Here is an 18901-nt window from a genome sequence, read left to right as displayed (position 1 = left end):
GCTAAAAAAAGGATAATTCCATTTAAGATCTCTCAAAAGAAATATTCTAAGATAAAGATCAATATAAAATTGTTTATTATTAAACTAATAATAGAAACTCATTTTTCTCAAATGATTATTTATGACTCATGATCATTGGGCCAAAAAAAAAAAAAGAAAAGGACTTGTGATTATGATTCTGATATAATTATTGTAATTTTGTTCTAAAAATTTATAAGTTTAATTTTTAATTTTATAATTTTATCGTGAAATATTTACAATTTATTTTTTAAATTTTAACTGAGAACAATAATGCTCATCTTTAATGTTAAAAAATATTAATTTTAAGGATGAGTATTTGTATTCCTTGTTAAAATTTTAGAAATAAGTTGTAAATACATTACAATGAAATTGTAAAATTAAGAATCGAATTTATAAATTTTTAGAGTTGTTAGACTTTTTATCATTAGAGGATCATGAGACTTTGTTGATAGTCTAAAATTAGTTAATACTTAAACTTAGACTTAATCGTTCTCATTTTTTTTTATTTAACTTAATCCAGTTTCATTTCACTTATTACTATTAGGACCTGGCTTCCGCCATTTCCTTTTCCTCACAAACTAAGAAATTGCTAGGTGAAAGAAATCCTTTCAAGCTTTCTTTTCTTTCTACCACTGTTTTTTTAATATATCCATTCAAAATTGCTCCCAATCTTCAGTTTCTCTATTCGGTCCTACAAGAAAAACCCTAGCCATTTCTGGGTTCTCACAACTTGGTGTAATATCCTAAAATTTCATATTTTCTTCTTAGATTTTTGGTAGGTTTAAGGTCGATTGAAAGTCATTTCCAAAAGCATTTATTTGTTGCCTCCCTTTTGGTACTCAGAAACCCCAACTTCTTTTCCTAGTTGGTAAAATTTTTGATGTTTTGTACATTCTCCGGGACATTTTTGTGACTCCCCCCTCCTTTTGAATTGGTGGAATGAACAATAGAGCAAGATACCCCACTTGGGATTGGCATAGGCTGAGGTGGTGTGAACTCGAACATTGGGTTTCAGCCAAGACACCCTTATCAACAGTAGTACATGCAAAGGCATTTTTTATCACATCATCGATAGTACCATCATCATCAACAAGAATAGCAACATTAGCAGAATCAACACCATCACCACCAATAACAATAGTGGATGAGATGGACGCAACTGGGTGCTCCAGATGCCAATGTGGTTGACGAGGTTAAGAAGATTGCTCAGTCTGAAGCCGTTGGCCAGAGGTGCATTTATTAAAACGTTTTAATTATTATTATTTTTATCATTATTTTGCATGCATCATGACGGGTTTGCTAAATTTTTTGGTGGTAAGGTTGATGTTGAAAGTTTGTGGCTTGTTGAATTTGTGGAATTGCAACATCTAGAATTTAGCACAAATGTTTTCAATATTTCTGGCTGATGATCGAATGAGTTGAGTGTTGAAGAGAGTAACAGAGCAAAGGAATATAATAAAATGATGTATACACTCACATAAAAGCACCAACTTAAAGCGATAAACATTTTTGTATTTGGTGTAATATCCTTGTAACTTTGATACCGTTGTTGATGGTGTATACATTGAGTCTAATAACTTAATTTCATTTGGCAGTCAAGAATTTTTTAAGATTTTATTGTTTAAAAAAGGTTGGGATGGTTCTGAAATGATTTTGAGTATGGATATTTAAGGACTAAATTGAAAAGTTCAATAGCTATTTTCTATTGATTATAAACTCTCTCTCTCCCCCTCTCTCCCCCCCCTCTTTTGTCTAGTCATAGGAGTTGGGCCTGTTGGCTGTTTAGATTGCATATATTTGTCTTTGTACATATTTATTCTTAATTTCAAAGTTTGAGTTATTATTTAGGTTGCATAGATATGAGTACAAGTATCGGATATGATATGGCATAATACAACGATACGGTAAATTTTAAAAATTTTAGGATACGAGTACGGGAATACATAAATTTTTATATATAAATGTAAGCAACATGTCAACTATCAAAAGTGCATAGCAATTCAACAAAATATAAAGTATTACCAAATACATCACATTTCATCATCCTCATTTTCCATTACATTACTATGCTCTCCTATAATTTATTGCTCTAAAATGGGTTCATCAAGTGAAAAGCATGCTATCTCAAGACTATTGACAATATCAAATGGCTCCATGGTGTTTCCACTAATATCCCACATTCTATTTTGCCCAATATGATACTTTTCACTCTTCTTGACAAGAGATGAAGATTAGTATGCACATAAACTAAGTCTTCAACTCTTTTAGGAGTGATTTTGTTTCTCTTCAATTAGTGGACAAAGGAGTAAGTGCTCTAATTTCTTTCACAACAAGAGAAAGAACACGGTTGACCTATAAGTTTCAATGCAAGCCTATAAAGAATAGGGGTGAAAGAACCATAATTTAACCACCACTCTTTAAGCTCTAAATTTCACTTATCTTGCAAGCAATCAAATGATGAATAGAAGTCTAAACTTCCAACAAATTTTGAGAACTTTTGGAAGATCGCCTTTCTCTCCTCAAGATTAGTAAAGTACCTATGAAGGCACTTTACTCTCTCAAATGATATTTCATTATCTAAATGAGGAGGAACTCTATTGGGACTCACTTCAAGCCATTAGGGTGTATAATACCTATAACATTTACAAAAAAAAAGTATTAAGAACAAAATTAAATAATTCACGAATGATAAACATTGTAATAGTAATACAACTAACTTAGGATTTAATGGATGTGCAAGATAATGAAGGGAAGTGCAACTCTTTATCTATCAATCAATAATGATTTTATAAACAACATTATAGAAACCTGAATACTCAAAAAGCTCCTTATTCTCCTGCTTGTAAATTGACTCCTTCACTTGTTCTATTATTGAATCCCACATTTCATAAATTAAATGAAGTATGGGCTTATTTGTGTTAGCCATCCGAAGCATATTGTAAATTGGTCCAGTAAAGAAAAGTATATAATCAACCATATCCCACCAAGAATCATTAAGAATCAAATTTTTCACTACGACTGCCTTTCCATCATCATCTTCCTTATAAGCATTCCATGCTTCACTTATCACCATTGTGTGAAGTGAAGTTTTAATGAGCTTGAGTCTTTTGAGCATAACAATGGTAGATGCAAAGCTTATGTAAGCTATGGCAAGTAATTTTAATGGCATAAATTCATTAAAAATTGCCAATCGTATAGAATGACACATGATAAATGTTCCAATAAAAACAACATCATCTTTAACCTTCGCTATCCAATGACATTCATCATACACAATTTTATTTGCCTTTATGTTCTTTGTTGTACATATATTCTTTAATGTAAGATTGAGCATATGCACAACACATGACATCCAAAAAATGGTGGGATACTCGGTCTCTATAAGTCTACCTGTTGATTTGCAAATAGATGCATTATCAGTGATTATTTGAACCACATTCTAAGATTTGACCTCTTTAATCACTTGATGCATCAGGTTAGCCATATAATGTTGTCTTTATATTCTTTAGATCCATCAATTGCCTTTAAAAACATGGGATACCCATCATATATAGCCATAAAATTAATCAGAGGCCTTCTTTGAGCATCTATCCAATCATCTGTGATTATGCTCACTCCTTTCAAACTCTAAGTTCCTTTAATTAGTTCAAGTAACTTCTCTATCTGAGCTCTTTCTCTTTATAACAATGGGCCCTGTTGCATTATAACCAACAGGTTTGTATCTAGGAATGATGATATTGGCAACATATTGATATGAACTAATGAAATATGAATTACGTACCAAATGAAAAGATAAACCATCTATATAAAATATTCTTGAAATTTCAACATGTATATTTTCCCTTGCCCCTTGTTGGAAGGCCTTTTCTAATGGATTTACTGCCCTTCTCTTGCTTTAGTTACATTTAGTTGTCATAGGATGTAAGGGAGATGAACCTTTAGTCGAGGGTGGTAATGGCACTTGCTTTGGCTTGATCTTATCATCAACATCTTCTTGTAATTTTCTCATCTCAACTAGGTAATAATCGTCAACTTTCAAACAAATAGCAATTCCTTTGCTAGAAATTTTTAACAAGTGCCACTTAACTCTAGAGTAAGAGCCATTAATTTTTTTTTACAATAGTTACACCTCTAATATCTATTTCCAACCCCTAATATGTCTCTATTTTTATTCACCAAAGTGACATAACATCATAAGGGAGTTCCATCTTTTTGTAGCTCATTTGTAGAAGAATAACGAGCTGCTATATGAATACTTTCCCTAGAACTACTAGCTATAGCCATATCTAATTAAAAAAATTGAAATAAACAAAAATCAAATAGAACTAAAACTATTAAAATATAGATTGAGATTTGAGTAAAATAATATGATAACAATATAAAAATAGAAAGCAAGTGGGCATAGATTCTGTGCATGAACATTGCAATGTAACATATTAAATTAATGAATAAAAGTCAAATTTAAAAAAGAGGAACAGAAGTAAGAACAGAGCATGAGCTTCGGTTAAAAAAAATAGAGCAGTTGAAACAAATATAGACGTGAGCACTGAGTAGTGAGTTGAAATAAAGAGTGAGTAACACAATAAAATAAAAAACTCATTTCATTTTCCAGTTTCATCGTCAGAGTTGAGACACGAGAGAGAGAGAAGACTAGACTAGTAAACGAACAAAAGAACCTAGAATCGATGCTGATAAACTAAGCAACCAAGAATGCATTCACGACGGTGCAAACAAGAAGGCACGGCGGCGTGTTCCAAGGGTTCGTAGAGGAGCATGACGGCGCGATCTGGGACTCAGTGAGAAGAGAGCGACGGTAGTTAAAGAACAAGCCCATAAACACAAGAGTAGCAGGCCTAAGTGACATGCTAGGTTTAGGGTTTACTTCTTCTTGTCTATATGTATTATTTACAGCTGCTGTCCTCTTGTAAATAATGTCTAGAATATTCTTTTCTTGTTGTGCTGTTTATATCTAATTAGGCCATCTGTCCTTCTCCTTGTATTATTTATTATGATGTACAATTCTGGATGAAGTAATTCCAAAAACATTATTCAATATTATTTCCATCTTGGTATCAAAGCCTTAATGGCATCATCGACTAGTCCTTCATCTTCTTCTTCAATTCCTGCCTTTAGCCAACAGACAATCCCGACTATCTTGTCCTCATCTGTTTCATCTCTCTTTAGCTCCACCGCATCCACCTTTGTTTCATCGACTCTACCTCCTTGCACACCTTTTACGTCTCTACCACCTTTTACTCCCTTTTCTCACCCTTTCTCAGTCGATACTCATACAAATGCTCACATTCCTGCTATCCCAGCATTGACCTTTAAATCGGTTCCACTCTTAAATAGTCTTAATCAGATCGGTTCAGTCAAATTAGATCGCAACATCTATCTCATCTGGTCTTCCTTAGTCCTACCTATTTTGAGGGGTCATCGCTTGAATGGATATGTTCTGGGTACAAAGTTGTGTCCCCAAGAATTTATTCTCAATAGAGAAAATGTCACTGTGAATCCCGCATATGAGGAATGGGTTGCCATTGATCAAATCCTGTTTGGATGGCTACTGAGTATAATGATTCCTGAGATGCAGACTCAAATGCTTCATTGTCGTATTTCAGCTCAGATATGGCGTTCTATTCAAGAACTTGCTGGTACTCAAATGAAGTCAAAAATTATCCAACTCAAGGGTGACTTCCAACGCACCCAAAAAAAACAATCTAAAGATGGATGAATATCTTGATAAGATGAAGAGCTTGTCTAATTAATTCTTCCTTGCAGGACATCCTATCTCTCAAGAGGATCTCATGCTCCAAACTCTTGCTGGTTTAGATGCAGAATACACTCCTATCATGGTACAACTCAATGAGAAGGATGGTCTTACTTGGCTTGAAATGCAGGCCAAACTCCTCACTTATGAAAATCATCTTGACAGTGTGCATTGCACACCTATAAGTGATTTAAGCACTGCTATAGCTAATCTTGCCATTCGATATGATAATCTCTCTTCTGGCCGTGAAAATAGAGGTACATGACATGGTCGAGGCCGCAATAAAGGTAGCAAAGGTCGTGGCAGAAGTGGTAGAACCAACAATGGAAATGGAAATAATGGCAACAGTAACCGTAACAAGGTAAAATGCCAACTCTGTCATAAATTTAGGCATGATGTTTTTGACTGTTGGCATAGGTATGATAAGAACTTTACTTGTGGTGAGTCATCCAACAATCGTTCATCTGATCTCTTTGCCTATTTCGCCTCTCCTGAAACTGTGTGTGATCCCTCATGGTACTTAGACAGTGGAGCAACTCACCACATCACACATACTGATCCAGATAAGAATGGAACAAACAAACATGGTGAGATAGGTAAAAAGGTTTCTGGAATTGGTTCTAAACTCTCTATAACTAATGTTGTTAAGGGATTTCTACCTACTGAACAAAAATCATCTCATCTTGTGCTTAAAGATGTTTTAGTTATTCCAGAAAGTAAACAGAACTTACTAAGTATCAATGGTTTACTTAATGATAATGATGTTCTTGTTGATTTTCATCGTGGTGGTTGTTCTGTGAAGGATCCAAGGACTCGCAAGGTGCTGGTAACAGGGAAGAGATATGAAAAGTTATTCAAGTTGAGACAAGTACCACAATTCCCTGCAGATGCAATAAGAGTTGAAACATGTGCTAATGCATTTCCTGCAAAAGCTTATCTAATTTCAATCTTGGCATCAACGTTTAGGACATAGTTCTGAAAAAATTGTTAAGCAAGTTCTTAGTAATTGTAATCAAAAGTTTAAGATGAATGACAAGTTTACTTTCTACACAGCTTGCCAATTTGGTAAATCTCATCAGTTACCATTCCAATTGTCCGATTCTCATGCCAAACAACCATTAGATTTAGTTCACTCTGATTTATGGGGTCCAGCACCTGTTACCACCACCATAGGTTATAAGTATTATGTGTGCTTTCTGGATGATCATAGTAGATACATGTGGTGTTATCCCTTAAAACTAAAGTCTGAAGCTGTTAATGCTTTCAAACACTTTAAGAATATGGTTGAGAATTTTTTTGACAAGAAAATAAAAATTCTTCATAGTGACTTTGGGGGTGAATACAAGAGTTTTGTTCCTATTCTTGATCAAGCTGGAATTTCCATTCAATATACCTGCCCTTATACCTCTCAACAAAACGATAGAGTTGAGAGAAAACATAGACATATTGTTGAAATGGGTTTAAGTCTATTGGCCTAGGCTAAAATGCCTTTGAAGTACTGGTGGGATGCTTTTTCTTGTGCTGTTTACATTATAAATCGTTTACCAACACCAGTACTAAATTTACAAACTCCTTATGAGTGCTTGTTTAAGAAGAAACCAGACTACTCATTGCTTAAGACTTTTGATTGCTCTTGTTATCCCTATTTAAAACCCTACAATAATCATAAGTTGTAATTCAGGAGTTAAAAGTGTGTATTCTTGGGTTACAGCTCATCTCACAAGGGTTATAAGTGCATGAACTCAAATGGCAGAGTTTATATATCTCGCCATGTAGTATTTGATGAATCTGAGTTTCCTTTTAGAGAATGCTTCAATCAGGACAATTCAAATTCTGATATCAATACTATTATGAGTTCTTCTAGATCAAGTGATTTGTCATACATGTCTTATGGAGCTGACTCAACAGTTCAATTTGATCATAATGAACAACAATCTTCTCCAAGAGTCAATACTGATGCTTCTGGTGATCAAAGAAGTCTAACAAGTATTGATGATATAGCATGTCTTGAGTCAAATACTTCTCTGGCAGTACCTGATAATTCACTATATGGAAGTCCTGCTATACATTCCCAGCCAACAGAGTCAGTACCTACCACTTCAACCATTACACAATCTTCTCATCCAATGGTTACAAGGGCTAAAGCAGGCATTTTCAAACCTAAGTATTTATATGTTGGAGTAGTTCAACTCGTAGCTAAATCAGATCCAGAACCGGCAACAGTTCAAGAAGCTTTACAGTCTAAAAATTGGTATAATGCCATGAAAGCAGAATACGATGCTCTTATCAAAAATAATACATGGAAGCTAGTACCACCACATCGCCAATTTAATATGGTAGTTGCAAATGGGTGTTCAAAAAGAAGTATAATTCTGATGGAGCACTAGATCGTTACAAGGCAAGATTAATGGCTAAAGGTTATCTTCAAGAACCTGGTATAGATTTTGGAGAAACCTTCAGCCTGTGATAAAGCCATGTACTGTAAGACTTGTTCTAACTCTTGCTATTTATTTCCATTGGCCTGTTAGACAACTAGATATTAACAATGCTTTTCTCAATGGCTTGTTAAATGAAACTGTATACATGTCTTAACCTCAAGGGTTTGTTGATCCTAAGAGACCCGACTATGTTTGCAAGTTGTCTAAAGCTCTTTATGGCCTTAAACAGGACCCAAGGGCCTGGTATGACAATTTAAAAAATACTCTTCTTGACTGGAAGTTTGTTAATAGTAAGAATGATGCATCATTGTTCTTCTACAAGGACAAAACTCAGATTATTCTTATATTGATATATATTGATGACATTTTTAGTGACTAGAAACAAAGGTGATAGTTTAAAAACAATTTATTACCAAGCTCAATCAGATGCACTCTTTGAAAGATATGGGAAATGTTCAATATTTTCTGGGTATCAATGTTTATAGAGATGGATCTAGTTTTTATCTGGACCAAGCTAAATATGCTTCTGAAATTCTAAAAAAATGTGGTATGGATAACTCCAAGGCCAACACAACTCCAATGTCTACAAGTCAAAAATTATCCAAATTTGATGGTGAGCCCTTTCATAACCCTTATCTCTATCGTCAAACAGTAGGGCACTACAATATCTTTGCTGCACTAGACTTGATATTCGTTTCAGCGTGAACAAGCTTAGCCAATTCATGCAATATCCTTCAGTCACTCACTGGAAGACTGTCAAAAGAGTCCTGCGGTATATTTAAGGAACAATTCATCTTGGCATTCACTTGAAAAGAGCTGATCAACTGTTCTTAACGGCTTACTCTGATGCAGATTGGGCTTCTTGTCCTGACAATAGAAGATCAACCGGAGGATACATTGTGTTTTTAGGTGATTCCATCATCTCTTGGTCATCAAAAAAATAACTTGTGGTTGCTAGGTCAAGTACAGAGTCAGAATACCGATCTCTTACAAATACTTCAGCTGAACTCATGTGGATTACTTCACTATTATTAGAATTATCTCTCTTTGTTCGCCAACCTTCATTAATTTTGTGTGACAACATCAGTGCATCCTCATTGGCATCGAATCCTATCTTTCATGCTAGGACAAAACACATTAATAGTTCTTTTTTGTCTGTATCAGAGGTAGAGGTGAAAAGTTAATAAATTTTCAAAACAAATTTAATGAAGTTTAAAGTTTTTCTTGGTGTTGATGAAATGTACTAAAAGAGACTTATAAATAGGATTGAAAGAGTAATTAATTTTATTACTCCTAATTTATATTATAAGGTATCTCTAACTACCTCACCGGAAATCAGGAAAAATTGTTAAATCATTAATTTTGTTTGAATTTATTTTTATACTTATGTAAATGAAAAAACTGTAAATTTATAGTATATTCTCTCTCATATATATTGAATTAGAAGGTGTTCTATAATAGGGATTGGAAAGAATATATACTTAATTGAGTATATAAGTACTGTGTAGTTAGAGAAAGATGCCACGCATTAGAAAGGGCAAACAAGAACTTGCATAATAACACTAGCTCACTCCGATGTCCCAACAATGATGCCACAAATGATGAGCATCATGTCACAAACAAGGAGTTACGCACACAAAAACACTAAAGAAGTTATTGGTACGAGATAATTTATCCTTATATTGTGTGCTCCCTCTATTCTTATTATAAGATATATTTTCAAAAAAAAAAGTGGATGATCTTTATTATAAATCATTTAATGGAATTTTTATTAAGTTTATTCAATATTACCTTTACTTTAAGTCATTTATTATGAGAAAATGTAATGCAAATATAAACATTTTTATTTACATATGGGTAAAATAAAAAATTTCTTTCATTTTTAAACAAAATTAATAAAAAATTATTGGTCCTTATATTTTTAGCGTGTTTTGATATTAGTTCCTACACTTTTATTTATTGTTTCAAGTCCCTTAAGTTTTATATAGAAAAAATTGATGAAAAAGATCCTGTTGAAAGGGTAATTGATCTCAAGGATCAAATGCAATTGAAAAACTAATGTTAATATTTTATTTATTAAACAATTTGAACAAATAACTGAAATATCCCTCTATTTAAACCAACAAAGTTAAAAAAAAATAAAAGTTGCTTGTTCAACAGATGCATCTCAAGTCAGAAATCTTACACCCAAACTAAAAACTTTGTATTTAAATCAGGCTTTGATCAATTACCCAAGTGAAATTATTTATTGTGATTAGTTTTACACAGCAATAGCTAAAAATTGTTATAATTTTTTTATTATTATTCTCAACTTCTTGGAAACCTTAAATTAATTATGTATCATAGGTCAAAGAATTTAAATTAATTTTTTTTGGGGGAAACTCTATTGAAAGAGATTTTTACTCGCTAATTAAATAGATGAAAGCAACAAAGTTACGTCTATTTTGTTATTTCAAGCTATATTGGCAAATAAAGATTTATGTGTAATGAAAAATAATAAAGAAATAACAACATAAACTATTTTTTTATTTGAGGTGACGAATCAAATATATATATATTAGGTTGATGCGACCCCTTTTGTCTCGCTATCACACACAAACACACGCACTCGCACATTCATTTTTCTGAAATTTTGTATGCCAAAGGTATCAAGCATAAGGCATACACCCTCTGTATAAAAATATAAAATATTTTAATTAAATTTTATTTTTTAATAAAATAGTTATTTATTTTTTAATTAATTTTATTTTTTATATTTATTTTTATTAAACACCTTACAATAAATATAGTCATTATCAATAGGAAAATTTTAAAAAAAATAATTATACTTTAAAAAATTAAAAATATTTTATATTTTTTAACATCTAACTTCTTAAAAAATATTTTATATTTTTAAACTGAAGAAATATGATTTTGTACCACTCCCATAATTAACTATTGTCTTCAGGTTTTTAGCTTCCAGACTCATTGTCTCATACATTTCTTCTTGTTGTTATAAAAAAAAAAAAAATACCACTGCTCCATCCAAATTTTCGTCAAGATTTTGCCTGACCTGGTATACTGAAAGTTACCTAATAAATTTATTAATGTCTAAATTATCTTGATAAATAGAAATTATGGAAACCCGACCTCATTTGCTATTACTTTTGGAGCTGAAATATAAAATATTAAATAAACTACCCATTATTAGCCTTTCAGACGTACCAGTTCGGGTAACATTTTTCTTCTTAATAGGAGTGCAGTATATGATTGAGTAAAATATTCTCACTACCTTTCTACTTTGCCTTAATCACACAAACTTTCCTTTTATTTTAAAAAACACATAATTTAGTCGAATCTATTAACTCCAATAGGAACATTTTAAAAACTTATCTATTTTGATAGTTACTAATATACCCTCACACTAGCAAATCCTAAATTATATTATTATTTTGATAGTTACATAATTTAATGTAAAAAACATGTTTACAAATTTTAAATTTAAATTATTTATATAATCTCTCAAGTTTGCAACACTTTATGTTATGTGATGAATAAAAATATATATTTAGCAATTTTAAAAAATAAATAAGTCTCAATAAATTTGATGAAAATTAGAATTTTATAATATAATAAAATTTTGAAAGTGTATTTATTATATTTTTTTAGTTGCATGCAAAAAAAAATATTTTTTAGGCAAATATAGATTTTTAAATAATTCTTACATTAAAGAGGGACATTTTGGTTAAATTAAAAATTTAAGAATCAGTTTAATAGTTAACTAATAATTAGATGGATAGAAATAGAATTTTAAATATATAATGAAGGTTTACGTATCATATATTTTAACTTTAAAATATTTTATATGAGTTTTTAAAATAAAAAAATGTTTGTGTAATTAAGATATAATAAAAAGATGATTGGTATATTTTACTTTTTAATTTCTTTTCCTTTTGCCACTGGAAGTGTATACACGATTATCGTCTTGTGAGGCTGTGATGCGAAAGGATGAGATTCTCCATCATTCTTATTAACTTATCTATTTTCTTGTTCGCCCTAAATCGATCAAAGTTAATGAAAATAAAAATAAAAAGAACATTCATATTCTAAATAACAATGAATAAAATGATAAAAACCTTGCACCCCTAAATTGCTTGAATTCAAAGCTTCTAGTTTGGGATGCATATTTTAAACAGGTAGCCTTTGTTTTTTTTTTTTAATTTTGTTAGCTTAAACAGAGGAGTATTTCAATCATCTGTTCAAATTATTTAATGAATAAAATATTACTCTTAGTTCTTGAATTGCATTTGATCCTTGAAATTAATTTTTCTTTCAACAAGATCCTTTTTATCAATTTTTTCTTTTTATATGCCTGCAATGTTAGTCCTTATCGTTACTAATGAAATTAAATTTGCTTACATATACAAAACTCTATTTAATTTTTACTCTATTTATTTAATGAAAAAAATATAACTTTAAATCTCCACACTTTGCTCATATTTTACTCATATTTTATTTTTTATTATTTTAAGCCCCTCTATAAAAAAATATAGGGACCTAAAACAATAAAAAATAAAAATGTAGGGACCTAAAATAAAAAAAAGTACATAGATCAATAACAAAATGTTAGTAAAATATAGGAATCTAAAATTATATTTTTTTATTTAATTTTGTTGATAAGTTATTAAAATTATGATGAGCTGGACATTGTATGAGCAAAATAGCTACTAATATTTTTGTTTGTATGTCATAATTGTATGTTTTTTCCTTCTAAAGCTTTATCTATCTATTACACGTTTAAAGATTCTGATTTAACATCCTTTTTTTCTTTTGGTCTTCCACTCTTTCTTTTTTTTTTTTAAATACAACTCATACTTTTAACAAATCAGTACGATAAGTAATAGAGTTTATGTACATGCTAGTCACTCTAATATCATTATAGTCATATTTAAAAATATAGAGACTAACATTAAAAGCAAATGAAACTTAAGAGATTTAATTGAAACAATAAAATAAAAGTACATAAACCAATTACAAAATATGCTAAAGTGGGAGGACTAAAAACTATATTTTTCCTATTTATTTGCTTGCACAACCCAATCCTTATAAATTTTTTACTTGGTACTATTCATTTCCTATGATTCTTTGATTTAATAAAAATAATTGATTGTGTTGAAACGGGTTAAAGTTTAAGAAGTAAATTGATAATTAAAAAAAACTTAGTGATTAAAATTTATGTTATCATTGAATATTTTGGAAAACTAATGTTAACTAAAATATAATAGTAGCATCTGTAAAGAGAAATTAATATCGATGCTGACTTCATAACCTACTTTATAGTTTTAACTAATGAGGTACTTAAAATTGATCAAAACACTAATTTAAAAATTAATTATCAAACTATAGTTGGATTGTGATTAAAGTTAATCACACAAAATATTTTATTAAATTATTTTTACTAAAAAATATTTTATTAATTAATTAAAACACTTATTTAATTGGTTCAACAAGATCGATGGACCTGAATTTTTTATATTATGATTTTAACATATCCTTTTAATCGGCATTGTTGGTTTTAATTAAGGCTATAGCATTTTTGTTTATTTAAAAAAAGCTACTCTCTTCGAATTATAATATAAGTCATAACTAACTAATTCATGATTTATAAATAATGTTAGTTATAATTTTTTTTAAAATGTTTATATCTTTTCATTTACACCCTCCTTAAATACCTTATATAAGAATCTTGATAATAATAATTAAAATTTAATGAATGATTTAAAGGTAATAAATGAAGTAGGGGTATAGTTAAATAGATATATATATATATATATATATATACATAAGTTATCAAAACCCTATATTTTGAGCTAAATAAAGTTTTAAAAGATGCTTTACATTATGGTATGGAGGGAGTAAATTACAGGGGGAGAAGATTTTTTTGGTTCATTTATAAATCATCTCATTAAATTTTTATCACAAATTTTCTTATTTGACCTCTATTAAATGTTGAAAAGAAAATATATATTATTAAAATATGTATATTTAATAAGGATAAGTTAAAATTATTAAATTTTTATAGAGAATTAATAAATTTTAAATTTTTTCAATTTTGATTAAATGTTTTAAAAGTATCTCATAAATAAGATTTAAGAAAAAATAGCATCCAAGAATCATTGTGTAAAATTTATATAACATAAGGACCAAATGATTTGGTATTTACTCTACAATCCTTTGGTCCTTCTTTTGTATTCATTTCATAAGTAAAATGACAAAATTGCCCCTTAAGTACTTAAAAAATAAAAATACAAAAAGAAACCCTACGATTGCCGACGTCAACCATAGGAGCACTGTCGACAGTGATGTCATCAAAGCTTTGGCAATAACAACATTTTATTTAAAAAATAATTAGTTTAAGTGGCCAAGGGAGGGTTTGATCCCATGACCCTTGGCCATTTGAAAAGTTTGGTGCCTAGTCACCAAGCCAGGCACCAAGCCATTTAATTATATATAGTAAAAAAGAAATATAAGTAGTAAATTGAGCTTGTAACCATTTCCGTATCATAACATAATGATATGTTATTAAATTCTAAATAAAACTTGTTATTTTATAAATATTACTTATTAATCTAACATCAATAATTACAAATTGAAAGTTTTAAAGCTTCACGCATTTGACTTGTTAAAAGTATAAATGTATTGATGTTAATTACAAATAAATTGTTGTCAAAAACTAAATAGATACTTGTTTATAAATGACTAACACATACAACTAAGTCCTTCTATCAATTTTTCTAACTTGTTAAAGTTAAAATAGATTGTTGTTAATTTTAAATGAGTTGTTGTGAAAACTTAAATTTATATTTGTTAATAATGGACTAACACACACAATTAAGTGCTTCTTATCTGTTATCTTAGTTTATTAAAGCTCGAATGGGTTGTTATTAATTTATAATGAATTATTGTCAAAACTCAAATAGATACTTGTAGTTGATAATTAAAAGCATAGGTCTAATGGACTGTTGCTTTTCTATCTTGTTAAATTCTAAATGGATTATTTTTAATTTAAAATAGGTTGTTATTAGAATCTAAATAGATACTTATTGATGAAAGACTAACACATATAATTGTGCAAATCTTATATATTTTTTTAGCTTGTTAAAGCTTAAATGGACTATTGTTATTTTAGAATGTACTGTTGTCAAAACCCGAATGGATGCTTAACATTGATGATGAAAAACACGTACAATGAAGCGCTTCACAACAACAAGTGTACATTTAGGTTTTGACAACAATTTATTCAAAATTAATAACAATCTATTCTAGTTTTAACAAGTTAAAAAAAATTAATAAGAAGAGTTTAGTTATATGTGTTAGTCATTTATCAATAAGTATTCATTTGAGTTTTGATAACAACCTATTCGTCATTAACAATAATACATTCAGACTTTTAATAAAGTTAAATGCATGAAATTTTAAAGCTTTTAATTTGTAATTATCTATGTCAGTTTAATTAGTAACATTTTTAAAATAATAAGTTTCATTTAAAAATTAACAACACATCATTATATTATGATATAGAAGTGATTACAAGTTTGATTTATTAGTTATATTTTTTAAATATATAATTAAATGATTAAGGGTTATGAGATTAATTTTCCTTTAATTACCTAAACTAATTATTTTTCAAATAATATATCGCTGCCGTACCAACAGCCGGTAACCTCGCTGGCAGCAGGGGCGGCAGCGAGGGGTCCGACCGCAGGCGATGGTGGAGCTTTCTTTTTTTTTTTTTAACTATTTGAGAGATAATTTTATCATTTTACTTATGAAACTGATATAAAAGAAGGATCAGAATATTGGAGAATAAATATCAAATTATTTAATTCTCGTGTGATATAAATTTGAGATAGTGGTCTCGGACGCTACTTTCCCAAGATCTAACGCGGAACGAGAAGGAACGGAGATTGTGTAATGAGTGAGTAGTAATAAAAGGAGGACATTGCATGAGAGAGTCCGTACCCTGCTGCTCATAAATATGATCGACGCCATTAATGATGTTCTTCACTCCTTTTCTCTGGGCGTGTCACTGTTGCTGCTGTTTCATCCTTCAGAGAATCCGCCATCAATGCCCTTTTCTCTTCTTACATATCAGCCTTTAATGCCGTCGCCATCATCCACACCCTCACTTCCCACTTCTGCTCATTTTCAAAACTCTCTTCTCTGAACTCTCTCTCTCTCTTCTGCCTTCTACTCACTACTTGGCATTTATTGCTCAAGCCAGCCACAAACTCGCTGAAAACCCCTTCTTCTTTCCTACCATCAATTATTTCACCTTCTACTTCCTCTTCTTCTCTCCTCCATCCTCATCATCCATACATATTAAATGCAGATTCAAAATTTATTCATTTTTATTATGTGTATATCAGCGTCACCAGTTCATTTATAAATGGTGGAGGTAAAATTTTCTACCATCACAGAGCATTTATTGCCAGAATACATAGGTATTTTTCATCTAAAGAAATAACCTTAAAAATCTGCAAAGGGTCTTGTCAACTTTTCCGACATTTAAATCCCGCCTTGTCGTCTACAGATGCAACGATACTTATTAACTCAAATTTGCTCAGACCCATCCGCCTAAAGGTTGTTTCTCTATGATCGTACCATTTTCCCAACATTTAAACCCCCCTGCACATCTCTCTCTTGTGCATTCCGCGCTTGTTGTCGTACCTGAATCTCATCCCTCTCTCCCCTAAACTTTGGACTTTGGAGGCTCATTGTTGCTGAGAATCTGTCGTGGATCCTCTCTTCATAATCGATCGACGATGGGAAGAACACCCTGCTGTGACAAGAGGGGTTTGAAGAAAGGGCCCTGGACGACTGAAGAGGATGAGATTCTCGTCGATTACATCAACAAGAATGGCGGCCATGGAAGCTGGCGTTCTCTCCCTAAGCTGGCAGGTTTTCATCTCTCATTTTTCTTTCCAGATTCATTCCCATGGTTCCAAACTTCAGTTTTAGATTTTCTTGTTTAAAGTGATTCTTTGACTAGGCCAGAAGCTACTTGGAAGTAAGAGTTCAACTAATAGGGTATCATGTTTTCATGCTTATGTACAACCTTTATATGTATGGTCTTTTATCGGTACGATCTGCACTTTTTGAGAACTCGATTCCTCCAGTCTGAGGTTTGCTCTTACAAATCCATCCCATTGCTTCTAATAAATAAAAGATGTGATTGAGTAGACAAAAGGGTGGTTGTGGTGTGCAGGTCTGCTTCGCTGTGGGAAGAGTTGCAGGCTAAGGTGGACGAACTATCTGAGGCCTGATATAAAACGTGGTCCCTTCAGTGTTGAGGAAGAGAAGCTTGTGATACAGCTTCATGGCATCCTCGGCAACAGGTATTCATCCGCTGGTAATTAATTTCCATGTCACTTTACTCCCATGGGCCGGCGTGAGGTATCTTCCTGCTCAAGTTCAGCGTCAGTTTTAGAATAACGTGTAAAGAAATTTGATTGTGAGCTGTTCAAATGAAGAATAATTGGTATGTACTGAAATTGCAGGTGGGCGGCGATAGCGTCACAGCTACCAGGAAGAACAGACAATGAGATAAAGAACCTGTGGAACACCCACTTGAAGAAGCGACTCTTGTGCATGGGACTCGACCCTCAAACCCACAAGCCTCTCTCTTCTTCCTCCTCCTCCTCCTCCTCCTCCTCAGCTGCCGCTTCTGCCGCTTCTACTCCCTCCAATGCCTCCATCTCCACCCGCCACATGGCTCAGTGGGAGAGTGCCAGGCTCGAGGCCGAGGCTCGCCTCTCCAAAGAGACCTCTCTCTTCGCCTCTCACTCCTCTGCCGCCGACCCCGACTTCTTCCTCCGCTTGTGGAACTCCGAAGTCGGCGACGCCTTCCGCAACATAAATGTCGTCTCTTCTCCGGGATCCTCCTCTTCCACCAAGTGCACTGTTGCTACTGCTCCAACAACACGTGCTTTCATGGCTTCGTCTGACGACTCTTCCATCTCTAATGATTTGGAAGAGTCGTCAGACACTGCGTTGCAGCTCTTGTTGGATTTTCCCATTTACAATGACATGAGCTTCTTAGAAGCAAACTCTTTCATTTCTCCTCTTTAGGTGTACGTTATATAGTTATCAGGTATGTTGTAATCCCCTTGTTTGCGTGTTTTGGGTTGAGTATCTTTTAGGGTTTCCTGTCAAAGGCGCGCGCGCGCTTGGAGATCTTGTAGAACGATGGTAGTTGTTCGTCGATTGCGCTTCTGAATTTTGGTTTCTCATTTGGGTTAACTAAATCAGTAATTATATATACATATGGAATTCATATTGTATCAGAAACGTTAACTTAGCTTGCTTATTGCACAATGTTCTGTGGATTGATTTCCTCTCACATTTTTTTTGTTCAAAAGGTGATTCATTCATATCAAAAGTCAAACAGATCAAAATACATCAACGACATCATTTCTTCCCCCTTTCTCTCCTCTAATGAAAGATGGAGGATGGTTTGAAGAAACGCACCCACGCAGTGAGCACAGAGCGAACTGACTTTGCGACAACGTATGAGTTCATGTTGTACTGAAATTGGTCTGTGTCCGATTGATTTAAGTACAATCCAACAAAAAAATAATAACTTGTTCGAGAACACCTCTTTAATTTTTTTTTTTTGGGGAGTACTTGATAT

At 32.0% G+C, this 18901-nt stretch overlaps 1 protein-coding gene across 1 annotated transcript; it reads left to right on the top strand.

Moving 5' to 3' along the window:
* Positions 1–16885: 16885 nt before the first annotated feature.
* On the top strand, positions 16886–18391 carry LOC129295658 (transcription factor MYB17-like). The gene is made up of 3 exons (XM_054934196.1): positions 16886–17169; positions 17477–17606; positions 17769–18391. The coding sequence occupies exons 1-3, from the start codon at positions 17034–17036 to the stop codon at positions 18337–18339; spliced, it is 837 nt and encodes a 278-aa protein (XP_054790171.1). The 5' UTR covers positions 16886–17033; the 3' UTR covers positions 18340–18391.
* Positions 18392–18901: the final 510 nt, after the last annotated feature.

Source organism: Prosopis cineraria, unplaced genomic scaffold (assembly GCF_029017545.1).
Source record: "Prosopis cineraria cultivar Desert tree isolate PC_DT_omini unplaced genomic scaffold, ASM2901754v1 PC161, whole genome shotgun sequence".
Lineage (NCBI taxonomy): Eukaryota > Viridiplantae > Streptophyta > Magnoliopsida > Fabales > Fabaceae > Prosopis > Prosopis cineraria.
Note: the sequence above shows the minus strand (reverse complement) of the source record. Positions and strands in the feature narration are given on the sequence as shown.